Source organism: Carex rostrata, chromosome 9, assembly GCF_964058835.1.
Source record: "Carex rostrata chromosome 9, lpCarRost1.2, whole genome shotgun sequence".
Lineage (NCBI taxonomy): Eukaryota > Viridiplantae > Streptophyta > Magnoliopsida > Poales > Cyperaceae > Carex > Carex rostrata.
In genome coordinates this window covers 11170708-11198593 of record NC_135926.1, presented here as the reverse complement: position 1 = coordinate 11198593, position 27886 = coordinate 11170708, and the positions used below count along the sequence as shown (strand labels likewise).

General features: G+C 32.3%; 1 protein-coding gene across 2 annotated transcripts; it reads right to left on the bottom strand.

Moving 5' to 3' along the window:
* Window positions 1-12612: 12612 nt before the first annotated feature.
* Window positions 12613-19228, bottom strand: LOC144559480 (uncharacterized). 2 transcript variants are annotated; one of them, XM_078308501.1, is made up of 3 exons: window positions 19086-19228; window positions 18512-18989; window positions 12613-14814 (listed from the first exon to the last, which is right to left on the bottom strand). In XM_078308501.1, exons 1-3 carry the CDS (start codon window positions 19106-19108, stop codon window positions 12922-12924), a joined length of 2394 nt encoding a protein of 797 aa, XP_078164627.1. In that variant the 5' UTR covers window positions 19109-19228; the 3' UTR covers window positions 12613-12921. The 2 variants fall into 2 exon arrangements, with proteins under 2 accessions (XP_078164627.1, XP_078164628.1); XM_078308502.1 differs by having other exon boundaries at window positions 12613-14682.
* Between the last annotated feature and the right edge of the window lie 8658 nt (window positions 19229-27886).

The window sequence follows — 27886 nt, the reverse complement described above, 5'->3', positions numbered from 1 at the left end:
TACACCAATTTGATTTTAGTTTAAATATATAACAAAATGACTTGATTAGAACAAATATAAAATTTAAGAGCTCTAGTGATCAATTCGTAACAAAGAACAAAGTTTAGCGACCTATGATGAAATTCACCATTTTTGTTGTGTGTTGGAGCCTTGGAGGGAGCATAGTGACAAATGAATTATTCGGGTTCGGTTCGGCGAGGTTAAAAGTTCGTGATTCGGGAATAATTCGGATATAATTCGAGAATGATTCGGACCAGATATCTCAATCCTATAAGATAGCAAAAAATAAAAAATGAAAAAAAAGGAAATGTTATGGGAAAAATTCGTAAAATTCGCAAATTATTTGGGTTTCATTGGGTCAAAGTTTGATCAACCGAATAATTCAACGTTCGGTTCGGCATCACAAAAAAAACAAATTATTTAAGTTTAATTCGCAAATAATTCGAGTATCTTGTGACTATGGGAGGAGAGGAAAATAGATAAGCCTCACAAATATCTGCACAGTTAATGGCCACAGGAGTTCACACGATTGAAAAGCTGCTTTTATTTTTTACCCACTTGACAGTTCGCAATTACACCATTTGCACAAAAGTCATCCCCAAGTCCCTTTCAACTTCATTTTTGCACAGATCGAGATCGGGCATAGCATAGCAAACAGCCATAGCTAGATATCTTTATTCAATCATCTATTTGAGTTTAAAGGCTATAATTATCTAATATACAATCTAAAATTATTAACCTTTCATGGTTATTATTGTGTTGTTCCTTTTCGTTACTTTGATGTAAAACTGTTCGTGCAATATTGTCATTATGTATATCTAGGAGTGCACAAAAAGCTCTCGTAGTTTGTGATTCAAAAAAAAAAAAAATCAATTCAAAACGAATCAAACTTGCTTGGTTCTGAAACAAATCAAGCTCAATTCGGTTCGAAATTGGTTCGAATCAAATTCAAATTGAGTCTTACTCGGTTTGAAATTCTTCTTTTTAGTTCTAAACTCTACTTCAATTAATTTCGAACCAGTTCGGTTCGAAACTGGTTCGAATCGCACTGAATCAAACTCGAATTCTTCTTTTCAGTTCGAAACCCTGCTTCAATTTCGAACTAGTTCGGTTCAAAATTGATTCGAACTCGAACTCGAACTGGGTTAAGTTCGATTCAGTTCGATTCGTTTGCAGTACATGTCGTTCAAAGTTTGCTAGTGAGAGATAGATATTGGTCTATTAATTATAATTTAAAATATTATATATACAAACACTACAAAAGACTGGCACTTTTCAGGACGAAGTACCGTCATAAATGCGCTTTTTTTTCTCGCGAAAAGTACCTACTTTGTTGTTGTGAAATGAATATTTCATAAATAATATTATACTTTCAAATTTTTTAAATTATGTTATAGCATCGATCTATTTTTTTAATTTGTTTAATTTTTTTTTTTATCGTTATTGTTTTATCGGATAACAATATTTATATTTCTCTCTTTTCATTCAAGAAATATATTTGATGTATCTAAGGTGAAATATAATTTTAAACATTTATATCGCTTATCATTGTATAGGTTCTGATTGCTTAAAGAAAAAAAATTTGTATAAAATTTGCTGAATGCAAACTACTAATTTATCTGTTAAAATTAATTTTTTTTATTAAATATTTTCTTTTACAGAGTAAAAAGCGCACTTAAAAAACAACAACAACTATTTGTTATACAGCGGTCCTTAATTAATTGGATTTACAATTATTCCAAATCTCATGTGATTAATTAAGGTTTTATTAGAATTTGCTAAGCACAATTTTAACCAGGGAAGTGGAAGCAAAAAATGGCCTCTTTCAATTTTTTTGGTGTTCACTAGCTTGTCTCCTTTACCTCACAATATATACATGAAATGCGACATATATGGCAGATAGGAGCACATATTGTGAGATGCTGGGGACTTGTTTAGTTCAAATGGGTTTGTATTGGTGGGTAATCTTTTGGAACAAATATATTAATTTTAAATCCTCTTAAAACATTTAGGCTGTGTTTTACAAAACAAGGTGAAAGCTCATTAATAAAAAAGAAGAGAGGGTTCCGTATAGGTGAGGCTCCCTTTCGAACAATGAACTTACACTCCGATTTGGAGGTGACAGATTTCATTAAAAATGTACACAGTGCTCACCTCGGCTCCTCTCCGAACAGTAATTGTTCCCCTCCACTTCCTCTCCATTTTCCCTTCTGAAGAAGATGAATTTTCTCTGGCCGGACAACCAATTAATCGTTCATTTAGTTATAAGCGGTGATCAAACTGTCATGAACAAACTTAACATAGGGTTGTTTGCAGAATAAAACGACTAATTAATCGTCCGTTTTCTATTTAAACGAACCAATTAATTGTTTGTTTCTCTTTTATACGGATTTTAGTCGGTCCTTTTTTTTCTGCATTAATTTATATGTTATATGTATTATACTTTGTCTTGTCTTATCTGAATTTTTTTTAATAACAATTTTATAAAACTATTAATTAACGAGGAGCGTGGGTTACAATAAGATTATTTGATAAGTATAATGAGTTAAATTAATTATTTTTAATAAATTATAAATATACACATAACTTTAATGAAAACACAAAACTATCAACAAATTCTTAATTAATCACCTACATACTGACTAATCATTTAACAGTACTCCATCCGTCCCGCTAACACATATTGTTATTTGTAACACTATATATGTTTTCCTTTTTTTTTTTTTTTTTTTTTTTTTTTTTTTTAAATTAACAATAGGAATCGTGCCTCTTTAACTTACAAGCAGTTTCCCCTTGATCAGTATTTAGATTCATTGCATGGTAAGCATAGAAGTAACATACCTCGCTAGCTAGCTAGCCTTTTTCAATGCCAGCAAATATACAACACATTTGCTTAATAACGCAATTAATATTCATCTGATCTAAAGCCAAAATTCACCACCCTTCCATTGATCATATTCTTAATTATAACAAATACTGTTCTATTTAATGATGTCACTGAAATATATATCTGTTTTAAATTAATATCATAGCATAAATATATAAAGACAAATGTGATTAGTTTTACATCTTGGGATAAAACAAAATTTTAATTAGGCGCATCACTTAACTTCTAATAATATAACAGTAGCTTTATTTATTTGATCTTGAATTTTTTTTAAGGAAAAAAGGTCAAATTGTCAATTTGACATATATATATACCGCTTCATGGTACAATATATAGTACCATTTGGAACTTAAATCCAAATTCAAAAAAATCTAAATCACAAATCAAAATTAATTATTGCACTGTTTCAGTGTTCTAAGTAGTGAGATATAGCTGCATTAATTAAATAGCTTTTTTAGGCCTCATGCACTACATTATAGTACTATAGCTGACATTATTACCGCTATATATAGCTATTAGGTCATAACTGTACAATAACTGATCACCGTTATATATGTTACATAATTTTGTTAAATAATTATTCTTATTATTAAGGCTAGCTTGAGTAAAGCAATAATCTCAATTCTCATGAATTCAAAACTTAAACATTCGTTTTTATGCAAGATGAGAAGACAGAATTATCAACTGCTTCGTTGTACTAATTAATTAGCTGGTGTCTTGATATAAAACTAGGAAATTTGATTCTGAGGTGAAAGAAAGTTGAACAAATAGAGCTGTATACATTTGTACCCCTTTAAACTGTATATACAAGGCTGGTTTGCTATCTCACTAAGTAATAAACTTGATATGTTACGATAAAAATGAATAAAATTTGAGCACTTAATTTAATCCCTACAAAAAAATGGGTAAGTTTCAAAAATGGTACAGCGGAGTCAGTTCCGTCATGGAACAACGCGTAACGGTACGGCATGTGTGTCGGTTACGTGCCTGTGACTAGGGTGTTTCGTGCCGTGATCATTCGCGTGCCGTGACCATCTTTTAAAAATTTGGCACAGTAGAGTACGTCACGCAAAATATCTAGTCACAACATGGCACGACACGTGGTTACTGAGTCATGTGTAATTAGGATTGTTAGATCTTGATCAAATGGGGAATCTTGAATAAACTAACTTAAATTATGATAAAATGATCACGCGAGTCACGTTTGGACATGGCGTGACTCACATGGCATGACCATTCGTGTGCCGTGACCATCCCTTGACATTTTGATCACAACACGGCATGGCACGACACGACACGTTTTTTCCACTCATACTTGTGCCGTTTTGTTTTCCCTAAATATAGAAAAAAAAAATGGTGAGAGCTTCTCACAGATGCAAGGAAATGAGTCGGTGAGTAATAAATCAGCAATGTATCTTGTTTGTGTGAACTAAATTGTTATTTTCTCAGCCCATGAAGAGCTGACAAAATTTAGGCAAGGTAGTGAAATTTAGCAGGCTTTTATGGGCCGTAGAGACGTATGCATGCTTACAAACCAACAAAGACATTCCTTCACACAACTGTCATTGTTTCTTTTGCTAGCTTTCTTTTCTTGTATTTTTCGTTTACTGGAAAAAGAATGAGAAAAGAAAAAGATGCACGAGGGATTAGCTTGAGCATTATAACAACAATTAAAAGGAAAAAGAAAAAAAAAATAAACACATATCCCTTTGTTAAGACGGTGCTTTTGGATGAAGGTCCTTTCATATCTATATTTATAAGGAATATATTTATTATACCTATATTTTATTCTTATTCATTAAAATTGATATTATCTTACTCTATTCTTACTCGATAAGATTATTAGGTAATGTAACAGTAGTGGATGAATAATAAATAATATTAATATAATAATTTATTATTTTTAACAAATAAATCATCAAAATTCATTCATTTCACACATGCAATTACATTACTAATATAAAAATAAAAATATGCAATCAATTTCAACTAAATTGTTTTTACTAAAGCAAAAAAAATTCAAAACACGAATATCTCTTTTTCAGTTCTTTAACTAAAAAAACAAGACATGTAAATAAAAGTAATATGTTTAATATTCTACTTACAACAAAATACATACACTTTCTCATCATATAATTATTAATAAGTATAATAATTATTGCTTAAATATTATCATATAAAAAAATTGGAGATTTACAAATAAGTGAAATCGTGCTTGAACGAATCAAACATTTGTATGTTTTGTTCATTGCGTTTCAATATTTTATATAATATGTAATTGAATATAGAATATATATCTATATACACTTTATTTTTTAATAATTAACTTATAGGTAAGTATAGATATTGAGTACGACAATCTAATAAAATTTGAAAGAAAATCCAGTAGAATTCTACAAATATGGTAAGTGATTAGCCTGTTACGATTGACAATATGATATATTATGGCTCGCATTCTTCAATAAATTCTCAATTTTATTTTTTGGCAGATTCTTCTTTTGAAGTTAAATTAAGTTGTTTACAACCTGTAATATCTCACATTACGACTCACAATTTCTTCAAAATTGTCTGGACTGCGGAATTAATCGGCTAAGTCCTGATAGATTATGGCCCGCAATATGGGACATTGCGGACCACAATTTGTCTCTGGAAGTTTTTGAGCTTTGTGGCCTATTTTTCTTCTGAACTTTCTTGAAACATTGCAACCCACAATATCTTCTTATTTTTGTTTATTTTTTCTTGAATTCTGCAATTAAATTCAAACTATGACAGTAACTTGATCTTTGGATAAATCTAAACTAAAATACAAGAAAATTGAAATCTTTAAGCATATACCTTTACGTAGCTTTATGTAGGAATAAGGTATGGTGAGTTTTACTAACGAATCTTTAACCATATCAGTTTTACTAACGAAAAAGAAAATTCTTATCATTTTATTTTACAACTTGGTTTGAAAATTCTTATAATTTTATTTTGCTTTATGTAGCTTTCAAATGGGGACAGTGGAGTAAGAATTTGCGACCCTACACAGCGCACTTTTGATGCAGATCTCCATCCCGCAACAATAAAAGCTGATAGGGACCTCCACATTGTCCCCACCAGCATCTGCACATGGGGTGGTGAGTGAGTGGTTCTTATAGCTCTTTCACATTATCACATACAATAACTATCATGACATCTGTATAAAAGTTCCCCATGCCCAGATCTTGTGCATTCAACTTCTCTGTTTATTCATTGCTCTCTTAATCTTGTCCTGTCACTGTTTCAACAAAAATATGTACTTCTTTTCTCTATTACCTCTGCTCCAGGCCAGGTAAAATATGGACCCAGCTTGGCGAGGTGAAAACTACTTCTCGGTGCAGACAAATATCGTATAGTAGTCAAATTGTATTTTCCTTTATTTAATTTGCACAAACATATATAGCTATATATATATAGAGAGAGAGAGAGAGAGAGAGTAGAACTAGGGTTTTTAAGTTCATCAAGTCTCTTTGTGAATTCAACTCTAAAATCTATCGGATTGACTTTAAACGATGAATCCAAACTGTTGAAATTCTTCTATCTTATGAGTGATACGTTTACATACGAAAATTTTAAAATTTTGAATTAATTTTGTATAGAGTCAACTGGTCAATATTAGAAAGTTTATAAACTTATCTTAATGCATTTATTTTTGGACGCCTTTTAACCACTTGACTCTATACAAAATTAATTCGATATTTTAAAATTTTCGCATATAGACGCATCACTCGTAAGGTAGAAGAATTTTAACTGTTTGGATTCATCGTTTAAAGTCAATCCGATAGATTTTAGAGTTGAGTTCACAAAAAGACTTGATGAACTTAGGATCACCCTAGTTCTACTCACACACACACACTAAGAATCAGTTAGTCGGGTGGTAGATGACAACATCACATGTATAAGAAGTCGTACGTTCAATTCAAATTAATAAACAGTAATTAATGAATATATATCAAATAAAAGTTGAAAGACTAGACCGCTATATTTTTATTTCAAAATATGGATATGACTCAAATAAGGGTTCAAATTATATATCATACAGATATACCAATATCATATATGGATATTAATTGAAACCAAATATGTACAAAACTCATATAATCTATCAAATTAATTTATATATGGGAAGTAATTTATATTTTATATATAATGATGAAAAACTTTCTTTTTTGTAACAAGTTAATTAGTTACAAAATAAATATCATGCAAAGCGCAAAGTTTTTTCTGTATTTTGAAAATTTTCGATTCGGTTAATTATTTATATGCAATTCTAAAGATAAAATAGTATATGTATATATCCATGTTTTGCTTAAACTGTCTCATATTACATTATCCATATTCACCAATATTTGTATTCAAAAGCTCTTTTAGTAGATGTTGAAAATTAATCTATTCAATTATTTAATATATATAAAATATTTTCCTATTCGGATTTGAATTAAATATCTAACCTTCCATACGAAAAACATTATTTTTGTCACTAAATCAAAGATCAACTCTCAAATTTAAATATTCTTTACTGCATGTCAACACGTCTTGTCAATAAAACAAATTAAATGAGATTACTAATAATCATCCAATGCTATCTCATCTAGATCAATAGACGAAGTTTTTGATATGTTGATCAAATAATTTGGCACTGTTAACTGTAAATTCTTAAGAATGGTCAGTTTTTGATCTAATGACAAAGAAATATGCTTTATGATGTGAAAAATTATGAGTTCAAAATTTATATAGAAAAAATCTTTTGTTGTTGTTGTAATAACGGAAAAATTTTCCGGACTACCACTACTACATAAAACTAAATTAAACACAGTTAAAAAATAGAGCTGTACACAGTTTTGCAATCGTATTTGCCGGCATCATGTATAAAAGTATCGGTAAATTATACACAGTTGTATAATGATGCACTCAAATAAAAACACTTATTTTAAATATTTATAAATTCCAATTAGATGTACAATTATATCACAAAAATATAATTCTATCGTGTAGTGTCAATTAAGAGTGTCGGTCCACAGGGATAGTTTATGTACTTAGTTTTAACAATTTCATTAGTCTAAGTTAATTTGAATGTTTAAGTGTGATTAAAGTGAACAAATAATCAAGCAAATAAAGTAAAGGTTTTTAATAGGTAAAAGGTCTCTATATTTCAAGTTTTCTATCCTTCTTAATCAATAAAATTGATACAAGTTATGAAATCTTTCCATACAGACATATTGTTACTATGCCGCATACGGTATAGAAATCTTCCTATACTCTAGTTATGCCAAATACGGTACTGTCACTAGCCGCATGCGGTATACTAGTATATATGCTATGTGATATGAGGGTTTTCTAATCTTTTTCATATATACCACTCTATTGTTGAAATAATCCTAAAGACCCCACCAAAATTAAGTCTCTAAAGTCATCCTAACTATGGCCTAATCTAGCAAAAGGGGTGAAGGATTAAACTACTTAGTTTAAGTACTTATACATAGGTCTAATCTAGCAAATAGAGGTGATTAATCATAGTCTAAGTTCAATTTATATTATCCTGCCAAGGAACCACCTTGTGCTCTAACCGTAGTCTTTCAACCGTTACCAAGATTTGTTAGTTCCGATCTCGACACTACTTACAAGTAGTTCCTCACATGAACTCTTTGAATGGCTTATCAATGGCATGTGGAATACATTGGCATTCTGTAGACGGAACTACGTACGCAAAGAAGTAATAAAAAGATAAAAGCCCAATAAAAAAAATCAGATTTTAAATGCAAAACAAAATATAAATGAACAAGTAATTGATGGACCAAAATGGTATTACTAACTTTTAGTATATAAAAATATACTTAGTTATCCTAATTCTACTTACTATCGAATTACAAGTGTATAATCCTACTGTGTAGTAGTGTCGGGTATCGATCCACAAGGATAGATCTTTAAATGATGAACAACGTATACTAGTCTAGGTTCTCCGGTTTGTTTGGTTTGTGTGCTAATAGTAATAATAATAATAATAATAATAATAATAATAATAATATAGGGTTTGCTTTTACAGTTTACTCTGGCTAAGTTTTAGGTTGAGATGCTAATTGCTGTAATTCAGAAATAGAGAGCCTCTGGGGTTCATACGATATCCTTCTAATTAATTCAGAATATATTTATGACACTCATGTTTACCCGCATGCGGCACTGTCACTAACCCGTATGCGGTATAAACCACCCTGCAAACAGAGCCGCACTCCAGTACTATGATTCCCCATGGATGTCAGGGTTCGGTCTTATGCATATTTGAAAGGTTCTCCGACTCTAAGGTCTGCTTGTGGGGAACAATTCAGATTGTCCCAGAATGTAATATAATTAAACCACTCGCACTAATCTAATTAATCACATTATCATATTACTTGCTAAGTAATAACCCTAAGCCCTACTTATTACGAAGTAATAAATAAATTCCTAACTATAATTCAACATCCAATCTAATCTATATCCTGCCAAGGGAGCCCACTGGGTTCTAACTATAGTCTTTGAACTGCTGCTAAGCCTCGTTAGCTGAAGTGCTCAATACTTACATGTATATGTCTGTTACCATATACAATGACTTTACACCTATTAGAATGTGGAGAACATTATCATATAGTAGACAACACTATGTATGCAATGATATATTTCAATAACATTCAAAGAATAACAAAATCTAAAATAGACATAAAAGAAAAATAAATTGTTGGCTTTTGGAGCCCTCAACTCGTCCGTTTGACTAGATTTGCAAAACATACATAATTGCATTTTACAGTTTTTCTTCTTGAGACATTGTGCAGGTTCATGACAACTGAAGGTTCAATAAATATAAATGGATGATGAATTAATGAATTGTAATATAACATCAAAGATATGGTCATGAAGCACAAGATATTGAATAGCAAAAGCATTACTCAAGATTAAGGATAATTAATATGTAAAATTGGTAAAATAAGCTTGAGACTGACCTAAGTGAGGCCTATCATTGCAATGGTCCAGGCACCTTTGCAACATAATAAATAAATTTGCAGAATGCGCTACGCCAGAATAAATCGATAATAACCGACATAGGCCGGTAGATGAGACAGAGACTTTCGTGATACTGGCCGTTATCACGGTCCCTACCGTTGTAATTCAAACCAGTTTAAATTACCCTACCGTTGTGACGTTCCCTGCACCGTTGCAATGGTCAGCACCAGATACTTCCTTTTTATCAGCTCTCTATAAATAGAAGTTATATTAAGGTTTGGATTGACACTCTAGCCACCCTCAACTTCAATACTATTTCTTTTGAATTTTTGAAATCACTGTTTTCAGAAAATTGTGGATCATCAAATATCAGCGATTTTCAAAAATTAAAAACAAATAATAAATAATTTAAAAAAAATTTGTAAAATTTGGTCTTGAAAACCAATTTAATATGAAGATTAGGTTGAACAATTCAGATCGACTATTTTAATTTTAAAATAACAAAATATTAGTGTGAAGTAAAACAATCATTTTATTTCATGAAACACAATAGTCCAACACTTAAATATTAGTATTTGTAAATAAATTGTTGATAATTAGACAAGAAACGCATGACTTTAATTTATCTATATTTATGGAGTCAGATTGGCGCATTATTATTTGGCCTTTCTGTTAATTCCATGTGGAGCGCTTTCATTAGCGGACAAGCTTAGTGAAGACTAGGTAGCTTTGGATATATATGCTTTGAATGCAACAAAAAAATATATTAAAAAATGGATTCGCGCTAGACTTTCTTAAAATTATACAAGAAGAAAAGTTGTTTGATTAACAATACCGAAGCTAGTGGATGTTATATTCACCGAGAGAAATTGGTGAGTGTAACTTTAAAATTTATCAAAATAGTTTTTTACAAGTGTACATGTAAAATTTTCAAATTCATTTAATATAAAGTTAAATAATAAAAAAATAATACATTAAAATAACTTATAAAATTTTATTTTTTTGACAACTTTGACTTTGTAAGAAATAAATTTCAAAATTTTACATCTACACACATATCTCGTAAAATATATCGGTTTTAACAGTTTGAATTTATTATTTAAAACTAACTCAATAAATTTTGAAGTTAAACTCACTAAACTCATTTGATAAAACTAGCACACGTTAATTACAAGAATGAGACAATATCCATGAGGGTAAAAAGTGACTATCCGCGTATTAGTATTACTAATAGAAGTATCTGCGACAATACCCTCGCAGATACATATTATCCCATTTTTAAGATAGGGGAACTTATTGTGCTCAATTCTGAATATTATTTCTGAAGATAGGGGAACTTATAATTAAAAAAAAAAATAGTCCACATCTAGAAAATTCTAGCACAGTTTTGTTGTTAAACATAAGTGCTGATTTAAAGGGTTGTCTGGATCTTAGGAAGAGCCCAATAGACATATATGGGCCCACTTATGCATGCAGAAAGGACACTTGCACAGGTTGTTAATCACTTGTACTTGAAAGCATCTTTTTCTTTTTTTTCCAGATCTCAATATCTGGTACCCCAAAAATATTATATTTCTAATCGCTGAATAAAGTAAATCTCTAAATTTTGTTAAATAAAATCAACTACCCATTGGTTAATTAATAGTTTAATACCCTTCAAAAGAAAGCCAATAAAATCAGCATCTACTTTTAATAATAAATTTTGTTGGACAACCTTGGAAGTCTCTTTGCATATACTAGAAGCAAAGAATTTCGCAAGTTGTTGGTTCATAACACATGCTAGTAAATAACGGTATGCAATCATTGGACCTACAGGTAATGTCAAACGATTAATTAGAAATAATCGGCTATAATTAAAAATAATTGACTAATGAGTTGAAAAAATCTGTAATGGTTTGATCATCATCGACTAATTGGCCGATTAATCAGTCTAAATGGACTTTTTTTACAACACTGCTTTAAATAAACATGAAATATATCTGCAAAAGTAAAATAACTTGATTTTGATCTAGTGACAAAAACACATTTCTCCTATGTAAGAGGTCATGAGTTCGAAACCACAAAATAAGAAAACTCTTTATATAAATACATAAGGGTTTGAAATGTGTTGGGTGACTCGACCCCCAATCTATATTTTACAATGATTTAAATAGCGTTTATCGCGTCATAGCGGCCGGGTTAAAAAAATTGCGCTATACCCAAATAGCGGTGCTATTTGGACATAGCGCCATAGCTTTTATGAGAGAAAAACGCTATAGCGGCGCTATAGCGCGCTATTTAGAACATTGATATTTTACAAAAAAAAATCTGCAAAAGTAGATGTTTTTTCTTTGTACACCCATTTTTTTTTTTTTTAAAACTCTAGTAGAGGCTACCAGATTGTTTGATTACATCTATTTTCTGACAGAAAATCACAAATATAACAACTAAAAAACTACACAATAAAATTAACAGTGTAGACTCCATAAACGCACCTCTTGTACCGCTCTTTCTGCCACCCATCTTATATTTTTTCAGGTAGACCGATTGGCTTTGAAACAACGCAAGCAATCTAGCTAGTTCCTCGAAAATTTATTTATACCATATATATTTTTTGCACAATAAACAACAAATATTGGCTAAATTATAAGAGAGTACATTGAATTAAACTCACATCAAAAGCAGATAGTCAGCAGTACCTTTTCTTTTAAACTACCAATAAAAGACAAACAGGATAAATAAAAAACACACACAAATAAATATGGATCTGGTAATTAAAATAAACGGAATCTCCTGTGTAGACAAAAGTAGGACCAACAATTTAAGTCAGGACATAAATTAACTAATCAATGGGGTACTGTATTATAACAGCAGATAACTGGTACACAGTGCTTGATGCTACCAAAAAAAAGTAAATTAAATAAAATTACTGAAAGAAGGCCAAAAATTTATTGAAAAAAGAAGAAGAGAAAGTCGATCTGTCCATGTTCTATAAAAGCTTCTATTTCCAGTCCTCCCAGTATTCTGTATCACAATTTAACACCACAAAATGGAAATGCTTATTTCATATAATCCATTTCCCTGCAACTCTTTTCTCTATTGTAAGATTCATCTCCAAACCCTGAAAAATTCAAGCCATATTGTTGCGGGAAAACAGAGCCTCCAAGGGGAAATGAGATCATTGGAGGTGAAACAACAGGAAATTGAGGGTGGTAAAAGTTAATGCCTGGCACCATGGGAAAAGAAATTACTGAACCTGTTGTATTTGTAGCATTGTAATTTTCTGGCATGTAGCTACCAGGAGCAAATTGCACGGTGCTGAAATTCATCTCTAAACAATTATTGTTGTCTGTACTATTATTATTATTATTTGCACCGTCTGAGTAGTAACTACTGCTAGCGTGACTTGAAGATGCAGTTTCTTGTGCTTTGTTACAAGTGCTGACTGATTTGAGATCAGTGCTAGTGACAGTGACATCTTTGCCCATGAGGCGCACCGTGCGTGGTATCATAGGAGGTTGCTCAGTACTAGCATTTGCACTCATTGAAATCGTAGAGATATCTGAATTTATATTCATTAGTGGTTCCAAATTTTTGCTAAATTCAGATGTAGGCTGGCACGTCTTTCGTGGCGAATTCAGAGGACTTGAAATTCCATCTGATGAATGACATATATCAGTTTTGGGTGAACCAAGTGTGCCAGTAATAGCACCTGTACGGTTAAATGCTTCCATGGATTGGTCTTCCAAACAACTATTTAGGTCAATAGGCTCTGGCAATGCTTCATTTAGGTCGATGATACATTGTGAGGAAGTATCCTTATCTTCATTGTTACTGAAAGCAACTAAAGGATCAACACTACATGCCATTGTATCCTCGTCAGGGGCGAGTATGGCATCAATGCCAGAAAATGTATCCTTATCTTCATTGTTACTGAAAGCAACTAAAGGATCAACACTACACGCCATTGTATCCTCGTCAGGGCCGAGTATGGCATCAATGCCAGAAAAGGTATCCTTATCTGCATTGTTACTGAAAGAAACTAAAGGATCAACACTACACGCCATTGTATCCTCGTCAGGGGCGAGTATGGCATCAATGCCAGAAAAGCTATCCTTATCTTCATTGTTACTGAAAGCAACTAAAGGATCAACACTACACGCCATTGTATCCTCGTCAGGGCCGAGTATGGCATCAATGCCAGAAAAGGTATCCTTATCTTCATTGTTACTGAAAGGAACCAAAGGATCAACACTACACGCCATTGTATCCTTGTCAGGGCCGAGTATTGCATCAATGCCAGAAAAGGTATCCTTATCTTCATTGTTACTGAAAGTAACCGAGGGATCAACACTACACACCATTGTATCCTCGTCAGGGCCGAGTATGGCATCAATGCCAGAAAAGGTATCCTTATCTTCATTGTTACTGAAAGTAACCAAAGGATCAACACTACACGCCATTGTATCCTCGTCAGGGCCGAGTAATGCATCAATGCCAGAAAAGGTATCCTTATCTTCATTGCTACTGAAAGTAACTAAAGGATCAACACTACATGCCATTGTATCCTCGTCAGGGCCGAGTATGGCATCAATGCCAGAAAATGTAACACCTTTTCCATTCTTAGCATGATTTTTGCTCCTTTTGCATTTTTTAAGGATGCTAATTAGGGGAATTAATGCCTCGTCTGGTTCTTCTCTCAGTTTTTCTTCATCTGTTCCAGTAATTAATGTGTTGCTTTGAGTTTTGACTTCAATATCTCTTTTAGTGCTTTCAGAGGATGTCTCCATTTTTGATGGTTCAGGCTCGCCAGCATTGTCTGGTTCTTCTCTCAGTTTTTCTTCATCTGTTCCAGTAATTAGTGTGTTGCTTAGAGTTTTGCCTTCAATATCTCTTTTAGTGCTTTCAGAGGATGTCTCCATTTTGGATGGTTCTGGCTCGTCAGCATTTTCCTGTAAACCAAACAGAAATTACTTCATGATAAATAAGGTTCCATGCTCCAGTTATTCTGGTAAGAGGATAATCAAAATCAATTTATCAAGGGAACAATATAATAGGAACTTTTTGTTTTCTTGTACCCATCAAACAACACATCCTCTATTATACCATGTTATTAACCATTTAAAAACCTACTCTTAAAACTTATAACAGTATCAAATATTTTGTTACCTCAGAGGATATGGACTCGGGTAGGGAGGGGGGGTGGATCGAAAAGAGTATCCTCTAGGGTACCGCATTCCCTCTACACAATCATAGCCAACCTATTTTTTTTTCAGGTCGGCCTTAGATGCATGAAGGGTCTTTAAGATTCGTGCCAGGTAAAAAAGGGATAGTGCAGAGCCCTATTGCACACAGTAGGGTACCCACTGGATATGAACTTTGGGGAATCCCAGGTGACTGTATCTAATACCATATTTAATTTAGTGGTTTTATATTTATAGTAACTGCTGCCATGCATGCTAAGCATCCTAAAAAAAGGAATTCTTTCAAACATTTGGTACACATTTCTTTGTCAAAAACAGTGAGTGATCGATCTACCAGGCTATAATAATTAGTGGGTCCAGATTAATAATCAGCTAAGAGAATGGATTGAATCAAGGTATGTAAGGTTTAACGGAATTACTTTTCTTAACACATGATCAACCCAGCCCAACCTGGATCCTATCAGACCCATGTGAACCAACCTGACCTATTGTCATCCCTCAAAGCAAGATCATGTAGTGCTCAACAATAATCAAGCATTGTTTTATATCTGGGACAGACACCGAACATGGTACACTAGGAAGTAGGAAATATCCACTGGTCGTCTATTCCTCTGCTTCTAAAAATGATTAAAAATCCCACCTTAAAAGGTCCATCAAAACTATGCTTGGACCCAGATTGCATGTGGCCATAATTTTGGTACCAAATGTTGCCAGTCTGTTGTCTCCGAAAGGACTAAAAGGAAAAAAAGCAAAGATCGTGTGCTATCAGAGAACTTTGTAGCCGCAAGTAATGAGCGAACCAAGCCTAGCTTTGTAAAATATTTCATAACAGGAATATTTGGGGTAGTATTTTAAAAGACGAAGGAGATAAATGTAAAAAGCTTGAACATAAAAATAGGATGTAACAGTATATGGTACTAACACAACGAGAACCACAATCGATCATCAAACATGAATTAGAGAGACAACTCAAGAGCGCACCAAAACCTTATGAACTGCAATCACCTAAACGATATAACTCCTTGAAACAATTGAACCAAACAAATAATCAGAACTAGCTTCAAGCAAGTATAGACTATGACCACCAACAATCCAAAAACCACTATCATAAAATGTGACTAAATCATAAATACGATCACCTGGCTCAAAAGATTCTATAAACCTCAAAGTAAGCCTCAAACATACTGAAAATGTTAAATTGTGCCTAGAGTCGATGCTAACCATAGCTTATCCTAACTGTAATATGCATCTACAGGACATACCTTTATTTGGTTTATCAATTGTGCATCCTCACTTTGTGAGTTTTTTAATCCCAGGTTCTTAAATGAAGAAATGGATATTTACAAGTACAACATTTTTCCAGTTCCCCCCTGTAGGCTGTAAGGTTATATAGGAAAATATTTCACCTCAGCTAATCCTTGATCAACAATTTGCAATATTTGTTAGTTATTACATAATAGTAGTTAAGAACCATTTAAACTATATATCAATTATATGTAGTAGCTCACAGTTAGTGAAAAAGTTACCATAGAGAAATGATAAAACTACGGTGTTTGCACAAAAACAAATTTCCATTCAAGTTGCAAAACAGCTAAAGTTCCACAACGAAATCTGCTGATAGATTAAATTGTTGGATTTGTTTTCTCATATAAGATGAAAAAAAAAGGTTGAATGAGAAATTTTATTTTATTTTATGCCTAATTCTACTTCTATCTGTTGAGAAAGATAAAATGCATTTCTCAATGCAAAATTAAAGCTTTAGAAGATAAAATAACACAACAAAACTACATAGAGCACAACTATATATTGAAGATAGGATGGAATACTTGCTTGAAATTCCATGATATGATAACCATGGTAGTTTTTCCTCTTCGTTGTATAAAAGGCGAGCATATAGTTTCGGAAAGTAAATGAAAGCTGACTTTTGGTTATGACATATCTTTCTTTTCTACTAATCAAAATTTACATTCTGACATACATATATTATAGAAAGTATCCTCATATTAATGTACTATATGATATGATACTAACCTTCCGATCTGAAGGTCATGTTTTTTTTTTTTTTTTTTAATCATGTCAAGTAAGGTATATGTTGGCAAATGCTAGAGAATAACAACACAAATTACCATATAAGCTTGATAAATAGAAAAGACGAGGACAATCTAAATAAGGAAATTACTAATTTCATTGAAAGCCATCTTTATGGATAAGTCGACTTATTCGAAGGACAAGATTAGATTGCATAGACAGAAGAATGAAAATGAAACTACAAAAGTTAAAGCAACAATATTTATTTGGGTACGGTAATTGTTATGGAAGCCATATGAAAACAGCGGAGTGTTCTAATGCATACCAAAAAGTGTTAATTCGTCTTATTCCATTTTGCACTACTATACTGTGGGGAAAACTGGAAATGTGTGAAGAAGAAGAAGGGACTTCGGTAGTATCATTTCCATTACACAAAAGCAAACATAAAAAATATAAAACAATTAGAAAGCTCCATTAATTATATTGGATTCTAGTAAATGTTAAAATGTTACAAGTGCAATGCTTTGAATATAAACAAAAGTCAACTAGTTAAAAATGGGTGGTTTATAAATAGGCCTAAAAGCAAGAAACAGAAAATTAGTATAATGTTTAATCCATCAAAATATAGTTTTGTAAAATAATAAGATAGATACAAGCAATTCGATACAAAAGACTTGGGAGGTTAAGTTTGCTAAAAAAAAAATTCAACTTTGCAATCATTTATAAAATATATATGCATAAAATATCAAGCCTACAGTCAAAGTCTAAAAAGTACCATATAATCGTTCTAATATGATTTTTCTCGACGACAGTGAGCATGGGCTAGTTTTGATGAACTTGGACAACGAGCTGAAACAATACTAATAATACGATATGTTTTATAACAGTTTACGATATGTTGAACAACAGCCAGCTAGACATGCGATCATTGGTTGACCGTCAAATCATGGAGCCATTAGTCAACAAACAAGACGTCTCCAAGACTAAATCATGAGGTAACCTACGTAGACCAACTACTTTCCTATTCATAGAATTATTTTCTGGGCCAAGTTAACACAATATTTCACTAGTACAAAAGATACAAGAGAAATCACACAAATACAATGGATAGACCAAATACCCCAACCCAAATGAAGTAAATAAGTGAAAGTTTCACATAAAATATAGTAATACAATGAAGAAAATTTTAGTATAAGTCCTAAGGTTTCGGCTAATTATTTAGGCCACCAATGTTTGTTAGATAAAAGCAGTAGCTATTTGGTGAAATGCTTAACAGTATTAGTTGAGAACAACAATAATATGCATATAGCAATAGCAGGAGCAAAAACGGAACGGAAAGTGCAGCCCAACTAAACCTTAACTTAATCCAATAAAATAAAATCTGAATAGATAAAGAAGTAATAATTGAGTTGTGTACCTTTGGTTCGCATTGGATCTGAACTTCTAGCTTCTTCTTTTTCTTCAATTTTTTTTCCTTCAATTTCTTTTTCTTTTTCTTTTCCTTTTTCTTTCTTTCCTTGATTGTCTCCTCATCAGATTTGCTCTCCAAGGCCTTGATTTTCCTCTTCCTCTTCTTTCCCTTTGACGGTTTCTTCTTTTCCACGTCATCAGTAAGCGTCTCCGTTGATAGCTGATCTGGGGTAATCAGTTTCTGTTCATGAGCTTCATCTGGACCTTCAGATCTGGCTTCTACGGTCGAGATTGGAGGCGCCATAGCAAAGAGCTCAGTGATGGATCGTTTCTTAGGAGATCTTTGCTTGCCCTTCCGATCTAGCCCCTGGGCCCACCACCTGAACTTCCGTACATTCATTGAAGGAAGTGATCGGTTTTTCTCCTCCGGATCGAAAGGCCAGCACTTATCCATGTCAGAACTCCTCATACTGTTCGTGTACTCTCTGGTGAGAAAAAAGCGAAAAGAATTGAGACCTGAAATCAAAGAGAAGTAAAGAAAAGAGAGATATAGACAGTAGAAGGGAGGAAAGAAGGAAAACCTGATGGAGAAGGAGAGCTCCATTCGAGTGGAGATCTAGAAAGAGAGAGAGAGAGGTGGGAGAGGAGTCGTGAGTCGCGACCCAAAGAAAAAGATAACAAGGAAATTAGGAAAGAGAGGGAGAGAGAGAGAGAGAGAGAGAGAGAGAGAGAGGGCCGTAAAAGCTTTTGGTTGATATATTTATATATTTTACGAATTAATTATCACAAATTGTGATTGTTTATTACTACAAGTTCCCGCCCCGTGCCTCGATTTTTCTTCCCACTGTCCCATTTACGACCGAAAGCGACGGATGATGCCCCTCGCCATCTTATTTTCCTTTTACCTTCTTTTTTCCATCCCCATAATGTCCCCCATACGACATTTGTGTTGTGGAGCCATGCATAATCACCTCACATTATGACCATTGTTACTTTTATTAAATATTTTTAAATACAGCTTTTATGTGATATGCAACTGCATATGCGGTATACAAATTATATATATATATTTTTAATGCAAACTTATATATACAAATTTTAAAATGAGTATTCATATATATATAAACAAATATGCGGTAATATTCGATAATAATATGCGGCCTGATATGTGGTAGTAATATGCATTTGCATATGCAAAACTGCATATATTGACTACATACAAATTTTTATGTGAATTATAACTAAATACACATATGGGGCCACATAAACCACATTTTATTACACTAGTTTTACCTACAGTAAGCATTTGATAATATAACTGTAATTACTATCGTTAGTTATATTAATTTACATTATAATGCATGAAAATATAGTAATTAAGTTACTCTACTATATGTACTTCTAGTGAATGTATTTGATTATGATTTCAAAATGTTGGCTGGATGTATAATTCTTTATTTATATGATCTTATATATGAGTACAACTAGGGTGTTCTTAAGCTCACCAAAGTGTTTGGTGAGCTTGACTCCAAAACTCGTCAAATCGGTTTCAAATGACGAATCCAAATCGTTGGAACCCGTCTATTTTACGTGTGATGCGTCTACATGTGAAATTTTTTAACTTTCGAATTAGTTTAGTATAAAGTCAATTGGTCAAAATTAGAAGGTTAATAAATTAATTTTAGTGCATTCATTTTTTGAACATGTTTTGACCGCTTGACTTTATAGTAAACTAATTCGAAAATTTAAAAATTTCACATGTAGACGCATCACACGTAGAATAGGCGGGTTCCAACGGTTCGGATTCGTCATTTGAAACAGATTTGACGGATTTTGGAGTCAAGCTCACCAAACACTTTGGTGAGCTTAAGAACACCCTAGTTCTACTCCTTATATATAGTAATTAGTAATTATAATAGTACTATATATACTTCTGACCTTAAAAAAATAGTACTATATAATTATATACTTCTAGTGAATGTACTTGATTACTATTTCAGAATGTTAGAGTACTATATAATTCTTTATTTATTTGATCTTATATAGTAATTAGTAATTACCACGTTAAACATTATATGCCCTAACTGAATTAAAAGCTATTATTAGTTATATATATTTACAATATTAATTGTAATGACAGTATAGTACAAGGAAAACATAAATATATATATGACATGCGGCCTTATAAATTAATTACTAGAGTAATTGACGAACATATAATAATTTAATTTAATTATTATTGTTTAAACTGATAGCATGCTATTACAAAAGCTGATTATAATGATTTCTTTTACTGCAAGAACAATCATCTATTGCATCATATCATATATAAGAAAGCTAATTCAACTTACCATTGCTATATCTCATATATTTCCACAAATGAAGAACTATAACAAAATTATTAATTGCCCAACTAATAATGATAATGGTAGTTGAAATTACCACAGTTTAAAACAAATATGGAAATCTAATTAAAAATATTTCAAAATTTATTTTAATGTAGCTTAACATATACTACAAGAATGTGACAATATTCACGAGAGTAAAAAAATACTATTGCCAAGAGTATACCAACAGAAACAGCGATAACACCGTTGGCAAAAAACACTTTTTATTCTCGCGGATACTGTCTCATTGTTATAGTTCTCTTAGAAATAATTAATCCAAGTGATAGAGAATTTGTATTTATTACATTTTTCTTATACTCCACATATGCATGATCTACAATACACCGTGAATATACTGCAACCATTTGAATTTGTATTTATTACATTGTTCTTTTACTCCACATATGCATGATCTATCTACAATACGCCGTGAAAATACTGCAACCATTTGATGTTAGAATTAATCATGTGATTGATGACTGATCAGAGGAAGAGTTATACAAAGTGGAGAGGCAATTGCAACTAGCAGCTAGCATGCTCTCCAGGCAAAATAAATTAATTGCTGGAAGCCCTTATTCAATATATAGCCTTTAATATTGTTTGATTTTATTCCAGATTATCATCACTGCTATATATAGTTACAAATTTGCGGAATATATATTATTATACTAGTCATAAATTAAATCTCAAGAAATAGAAATATGAAATGGTATAAAATGTAAAATATTTATCTCCTCCCATAAAAGAACGGCTTATATATATAATTGAAGAAAAGCTAGCTAAATGTTAGAAATTAGGGATCCGACTCTGTTGTTCTCTAAATGGAATAACAAGACTCTATTATTCTAAATCTAACCGTTTATTTGTATTGAGATTCACACATGAAAAAATTTAACGGTTAAATTTAAAATAACACGGTCATGTTATCTCATTTGGAGAACAATAGAATCGGATCCAGAAATTAGTACAGATGAATTTAACTTCAATTTTACTGCTATATTAATTATGCTTAAAATTGTTCACTTTTGATTGTTTCAAATAAATTTGATCCATATTTAACCTTTGAATTCATATAAATATTAATTCTTGCCCTTTTTCTTCATATAGGTAATTAATAGAGTCCACACTTTTTAAGAATCAGTCTTTGGTTTAATATAAAAGCTAGGCTATGCTCTCCGTATGAGAGATCATAAGTTCAAAATCCGGACAATATCTTAATTTCATGTAACCGGCCTTTACGAAAAAAAAAACGAGTCCACACTTTTCATATAACTAGTTTATGAAAGATCTCAAATCTTTTATTTGACTCGCGCGGGTCGAAACTATTAACTGATTTCGACATTACATTTCACATAAAAAACATTTTATAAACCATATTAATTACTTATGTTTATAACAGTTGTAAAAAATGTCCGTTTAGGCCGATTAGTCGTTGGCGGTGATCAAACCGTCATATGTATTTTTCCGACTAATTCCTGATTATTTCCGATTATTTCTAATTATTCGCAATTAATTGCTTGGTGGCACTCTGTCCATCCGATTACCGCATACTGTTATTTACAACACTGGTTTATAGATCAGCTCGTAAATATTACACAACAAATGTTATACAAATACTTATAGCTAAGTTATTATTTACCCATCTGGATGACCTTTACGTACTTATTTTCTTTTACTTAAAAATATTTATTTAATGCTTATATACATTTCAGAAAAAAAAAAATGAACATCCTCCCCAAGAAATTGTGCAATTTAAGGTTACAGAATAGGTTTTCTAATGCAAGACTGGAGATTGTTATCAGGCAGGGGAGCACATGGAGGCCCCCTCAATGCGCAAAAGAACCCATTTGCCTCGAAATTAAAAAATAAAAGAAAATGCAGAAGCGGCTCAAAGTTGAGCCTCAAACTAGTAAAATACTTACAATTATTATTAACATATAAAAAAATGGACTTTAAGAGACAAGGTGGGGCCCGCATTTCAGGGAAGTTGTCCTGTCGTAAATGACACAGCCCCCGAATAAAGAGCGGCAGATGCAAGGCAATTCCATTTTATGTGACCTGTTTTTAACAGTAGAGTATGTACCGAGTCATTTATTTCATTTATTTGCGGAAATTGTGAGTCGACTTACATGTAGATTCAGAGAAATTGTTACATGGATTAGTAACAGAGAATGGACCACACTATTGCATGCCGTGTTGCTGATTTCGATCGGATCGGACCGCTGGCTGTGGGTCCGAATGATCACCTAGAATATTATCATTGTAGAATCTTTTCTGCCCATATCTACAGAAGGAAAACCATCATATTACAGAAAGAAACATTAGATTTAAACTTAAATATATATTACGATTAGGGGTGGCAACGAACCGAACCGAACCGAACTTACCTTAGGTTTGAGTTTGGTTTGAATTAATTTCGAACCGAACCTGGTTTGATTCGTTTCGAACCGAACCCATTTCGAACTACACATTTTTCGAATCCAACCCGAATCGAATCACGAACTAAATTATTTTTTAGCAGTCCTAGTTATACCGGTAGTTTATACATTAATTTTTTCTCGCGGGACAATTCACATGGCTTCCTTTTACCGGTATGAACTATGAAATGAGTGTTTTTAAGTTGAAAAATTGTTCATTAAAAAATACATCAGAGACGGCTTTCCTGGTATGAACTATGAGAGACGACCGAAGAGAGAGGAGAGACAATCATCTAGGCCGGAGAGAGGAGTGACAGCCGGAGAGACAGCCAGTCGCCGAGAGCGTCGGCTAGATTTTAGAGCTAGAGGGAGAGTGAGTTAGGGAGAGGTGGAGAGACAACTAGGTTATTGAGATTTGAGAGCGAGAGAGTGTCGGCAAAGTTAAATTATGACTCTCTATCTTGGATTTTAATTTCATCAGGTAAATGGACGGCCGATGTTATTATGAGATTCGAACCATAAAAATGATCGAACCCATTTCGATCGAACGAGGCTAGGTTTGGGTTTGGTTTGAATTAATTCCGAACCGGACCTGGTTTGGTTCGTTTCAATTCGAACCCATTTCGAATCGAATTAAACTCGAATCAAACCCGAATCAAACCCGAATCGAATCACGAACCTCGAATTTTTTTGCCAGCCCTAATTACGATCATAAGTTACTATATATTTCATATAATTTAAACAGAAGCAAACGGTATGCATTTTGACATTCTATTTTGACATTCTCTGTTTAATTATTTTTGTTACAGAATTTCAAGATTTGAATATAATGTTGTTTATTTGTATAAATTTGTTGAAAATAGAATCATAATTAATCTGTACGTATATTATTTTTTGTTCGGTAAAATTATATTCGACATAGTTTCTACAATTAACCACGATAATTAATAGTTCATTTTGTATATAAACGTTGATCTGAGTCATGTTTTCCAATTAATTTATGAATAATAATAATTTGAAAATTAAAAGTTTAAATTACAGAAACATTCTCTTCAAGATCTTTAGTTTACACATTTCACTTAGCTTCAAAACCATCATATCTTACTTTAAATTTTACACTAACAGTTGGTTCCAAAAGAATGAAAAAAGTCGGAAATTTATTAATGCCCTCCTTAAAAAAACAAAACAAAAAACCATCAATTCATGGGAATTTCATAGTAACCCAGACTGCAACGACAATTGGCGGCCTAATTATTGGAGGCCGCTATTTGTCGTTGCAGCCCCTATTTTACTATGACTTTTATTTTCAGAGGCATAATTTAATTGTTCGTAGCTTATTAACAAATGATTCGAGAGATCAAATACTTTGAAGACGCTTGGGGGGTTTGACAACTTTAACGAGTTTGAGGTAACCTCGACAGAAGAGAAAATTCACGCTTACATGCCTGACGGTTCTCGTTGATTTACCAAGGCCAATTTCAAATACAAGGTCATATACAAGGAGGATAACACGGTGGAATGCACATACCAGAAACCTCAATTAGATAGAATACCGTGCTCTCATGTTTTGTCCGTCTATATTATTTATGAAAATGAAACAAATGAATAAACCCACATCTATTATTTTTGAAAATATACTATAAACAAATAAACACATAAACTAAAACAAAATTAAATCTATTATATTTTCTTAAAAAAAAATTAATGAGGCCGCAATGACAAATGACGCCCCCCAAGAATAGAGCTGCCATTTGTCATTGCGGCCCGGGTAAATATGAAATTTCCACGAATTTGTGATTTTTTTTATTCTTCTTTTAGGAGGGTATTAATAAAAAATTTGAGAAAAAATTGCATTGTGATTATAGAAAGAAGCGTAATTGTCTGAATAAGAAAGTAATTAACAAAAAAATTAACTAGATCAGTAAACTATTATTTCTGTGTTTGTGGAGTGTAAGACTGCAAAGTAACCTACTTACAAAAATGTATATTTGTCAAAGTAGATAGTGTATATATAGCGAGATTTTCAAGAAACAGTGCTGATTTTCAATTTTCTTTCAAGTGAAAATTTGTTTCTGCATATTATATAATTATACATTGTTCTTAGTTTGTTAATTTTGTTAGTTTTTATTGAACTAAATTATCTGAATTGTTTTGTAATAGATATTATGTAGCTCTATAATTCTCTAAGAACTCAAGCGTCAGAGGTGGGAGCAGAGGTGAGATTTGGACGATTAAAGGTTCTAGCTAGCTATCAGTTTACAGTGCTCTGAGTCGGTGCATTTTAAAAAAAAGATTGTTAAAGCTAGATTATATATAGCATCTTAATTGTCCCGTCTCACCTTTAAAAAAAAGAATTCTCTAAGAACTAGTAAGGACAGGTGTCAATTTATTATGGTTATCCTTGATTACTAATTTCAATGAAATGGTGGGAATTAATCTCACTTTTATCAAACATTTTTTTTTTTTTTTGCAACTTGTAAGTTATGAATATTCGATAAATCTCAAAAAAACAAATAAGTCTATCACAAATGCCAAAGTTATACAATTTTTCTATACCAAATTATCATTATAAACAAAATTAAAAGTTCAACTAATATTAATTATTACCATAAATTAAACCACACAGCTTAGTCAAATAATGTAAAACATGTGTTTTTACTTATTACACAATAAAGATTCTAGAGGCAAAACAAAAATATTGACTCAATTAATCATAAATAAAAAAATGAAGATTAATTTGTAAAAACATCATCGGCAAAATTATTTGAAATTCAGTTATTTCTACCTAAAATACTCACGACTTGCTTGTTATAGCATTAAATAGAAGGTTGTTTAAAACATAATAAATTATGTAATTATTTTTTAAAGTTAGTGGCTTTAAATGTCTACAAATAATTCATCATTGTTATAAAACGTAATACGACAAGTCAAATGATTGTAACTCCTAAATTCACTTATTTTTTTTCTCACGAAAACCTCTAAAAAACTCTAACCTACTCTTATATTCTAATTCTACTTATATACACTCTTAATTATTCTATTACCTTTATTTTCATTACCCTCCACTACCAGATCTGCTCTTCTTCGACTGTGGTTGCGCTCTGATGATCAGATTTGTTCATCGCCACACTCCAATCGAGATGGGGCAAAAACTATATGCTTCGAGTTCCGATGATACCGCACTCTCGGCTCCGATTAGCTCTACTCCGCTCTGGACCCTTTCTCCCTCATTCTCCCCTCTCCTTGAGAAGGTAGAATTGAGAGAGAAGAAGAATCTATTGTGTAGAGTTGAGACTCAGAAGAGATGAGAGGGATGGAGAGAGTGGAAGGAGGGAGAGGTGATTGCTTTAAGAATTTTGAGGTCGCTAAACGAATCGTCCGAATACCCCGCTCTTTTTTTTTTGGCAAAAAGAGATCTGTTACATCCAGTTGATTTAATTATGTAACAGTTTTAGCTAGAAGCATAATTTAACAAAAATATCTGATATGAATTCCATGATCATCACTACTAAAATTCGAACTTTTTACAAGGACAGAAAAATACTTGTTCCGTGGGCTGAACCTTGAAAAAAGCCCTGAAATTGTCATGATTATTCTTAAATTAAAATTGTCATTAAATAGAAATAGAAATAAAAATTGTCATGAAATTGCACTATTTAAATTAAAATTCCTTGTAGGATCAAATTAAATGTTGATTATTCTTAAAGAGAAAATATATTGGAAAATCCCTTGTAGGATCAAAGTAAATTACATGATCATGACATAAGATCGCACAACTGATATTGGAAAATATATCTGAGATTCGGGTAATAATAATTTAGAGGACTCCGTAATTGCACTTCCATTTACCAAAAGTTCATTGTTCAGAAAGTATTCTACCCGAAATGATTACAGAGATAGAGCACCACTAGAGCGTGTCGGGTCAGTGGGGCCCATGATAGTGTCCCACCTAGACAGACCTCCGTCGTGAAAGGTCAGGAGACGAACTGACGAAGTAATGGAGAACAGATCAGCGGTTTTACGTTGCACCAACTTTGTACCCTTTAGGCGCACAAACTTGTAAATAATGTTAATAAAATTTGTAAATTCTTTCGAGTGCTGTCCAAACTGAAAGAAAAAAAGAAGAAAACAATAAATAAAGATAATCTTCCCTGAAGTTCTTTTTGCTACCTTGTATAGATTCTCTTCAGATAATTAAGGATTCTGAGTTTTTCTTCAATATATAACAGGTTACCCGTGAAGACCAGTACGTGTTGCAAAAAATGGTTTTAACGGGCTATTAAACGCCCGTTTAATCGTTAACGGTTACCAAACTGTTACGAATACACTAATCGGATGTTTGTTTGCAGTTATTTCCAATTAATCGGCCGACTATTCTCGATTATTCTGTTTATTCGCATTTAATTATCTGTTTATTTCTGTTTATTCCAGTGAATATTTATTTTCATATTGTTTTTTTTTGTGACTGTGTGTGACAATAAATTTCATAATTTTTTTTCAGGAGTATTGTCCAAATTGAAAGAAAAAACAAAAAACAAAAAAAAAACAATAAATTAATAAAGATAATCCTCCCTGGAG

Coding starts and splice junctions, on each gene's coding strand:
- LOC144559480 (XM_078308501.1), bottom strand. CDS start 19,108: ATGGAGCTCTCCTTCTCCATCAG. Junction 18,990..19,085: donor GAGCTCTCCTTCTCCATCAG/GTTTTCCTTCTT, acceptor TTTTCTCACCAG/AGAGTACACGAACAGTATGA. Junction 14,815..18,511: donor AGATCCAATGCGAACCAAAG/GTACACAACTCA, acceptor TTTGGTTTACAG/GAAAATGCTGACGAGCCAGA.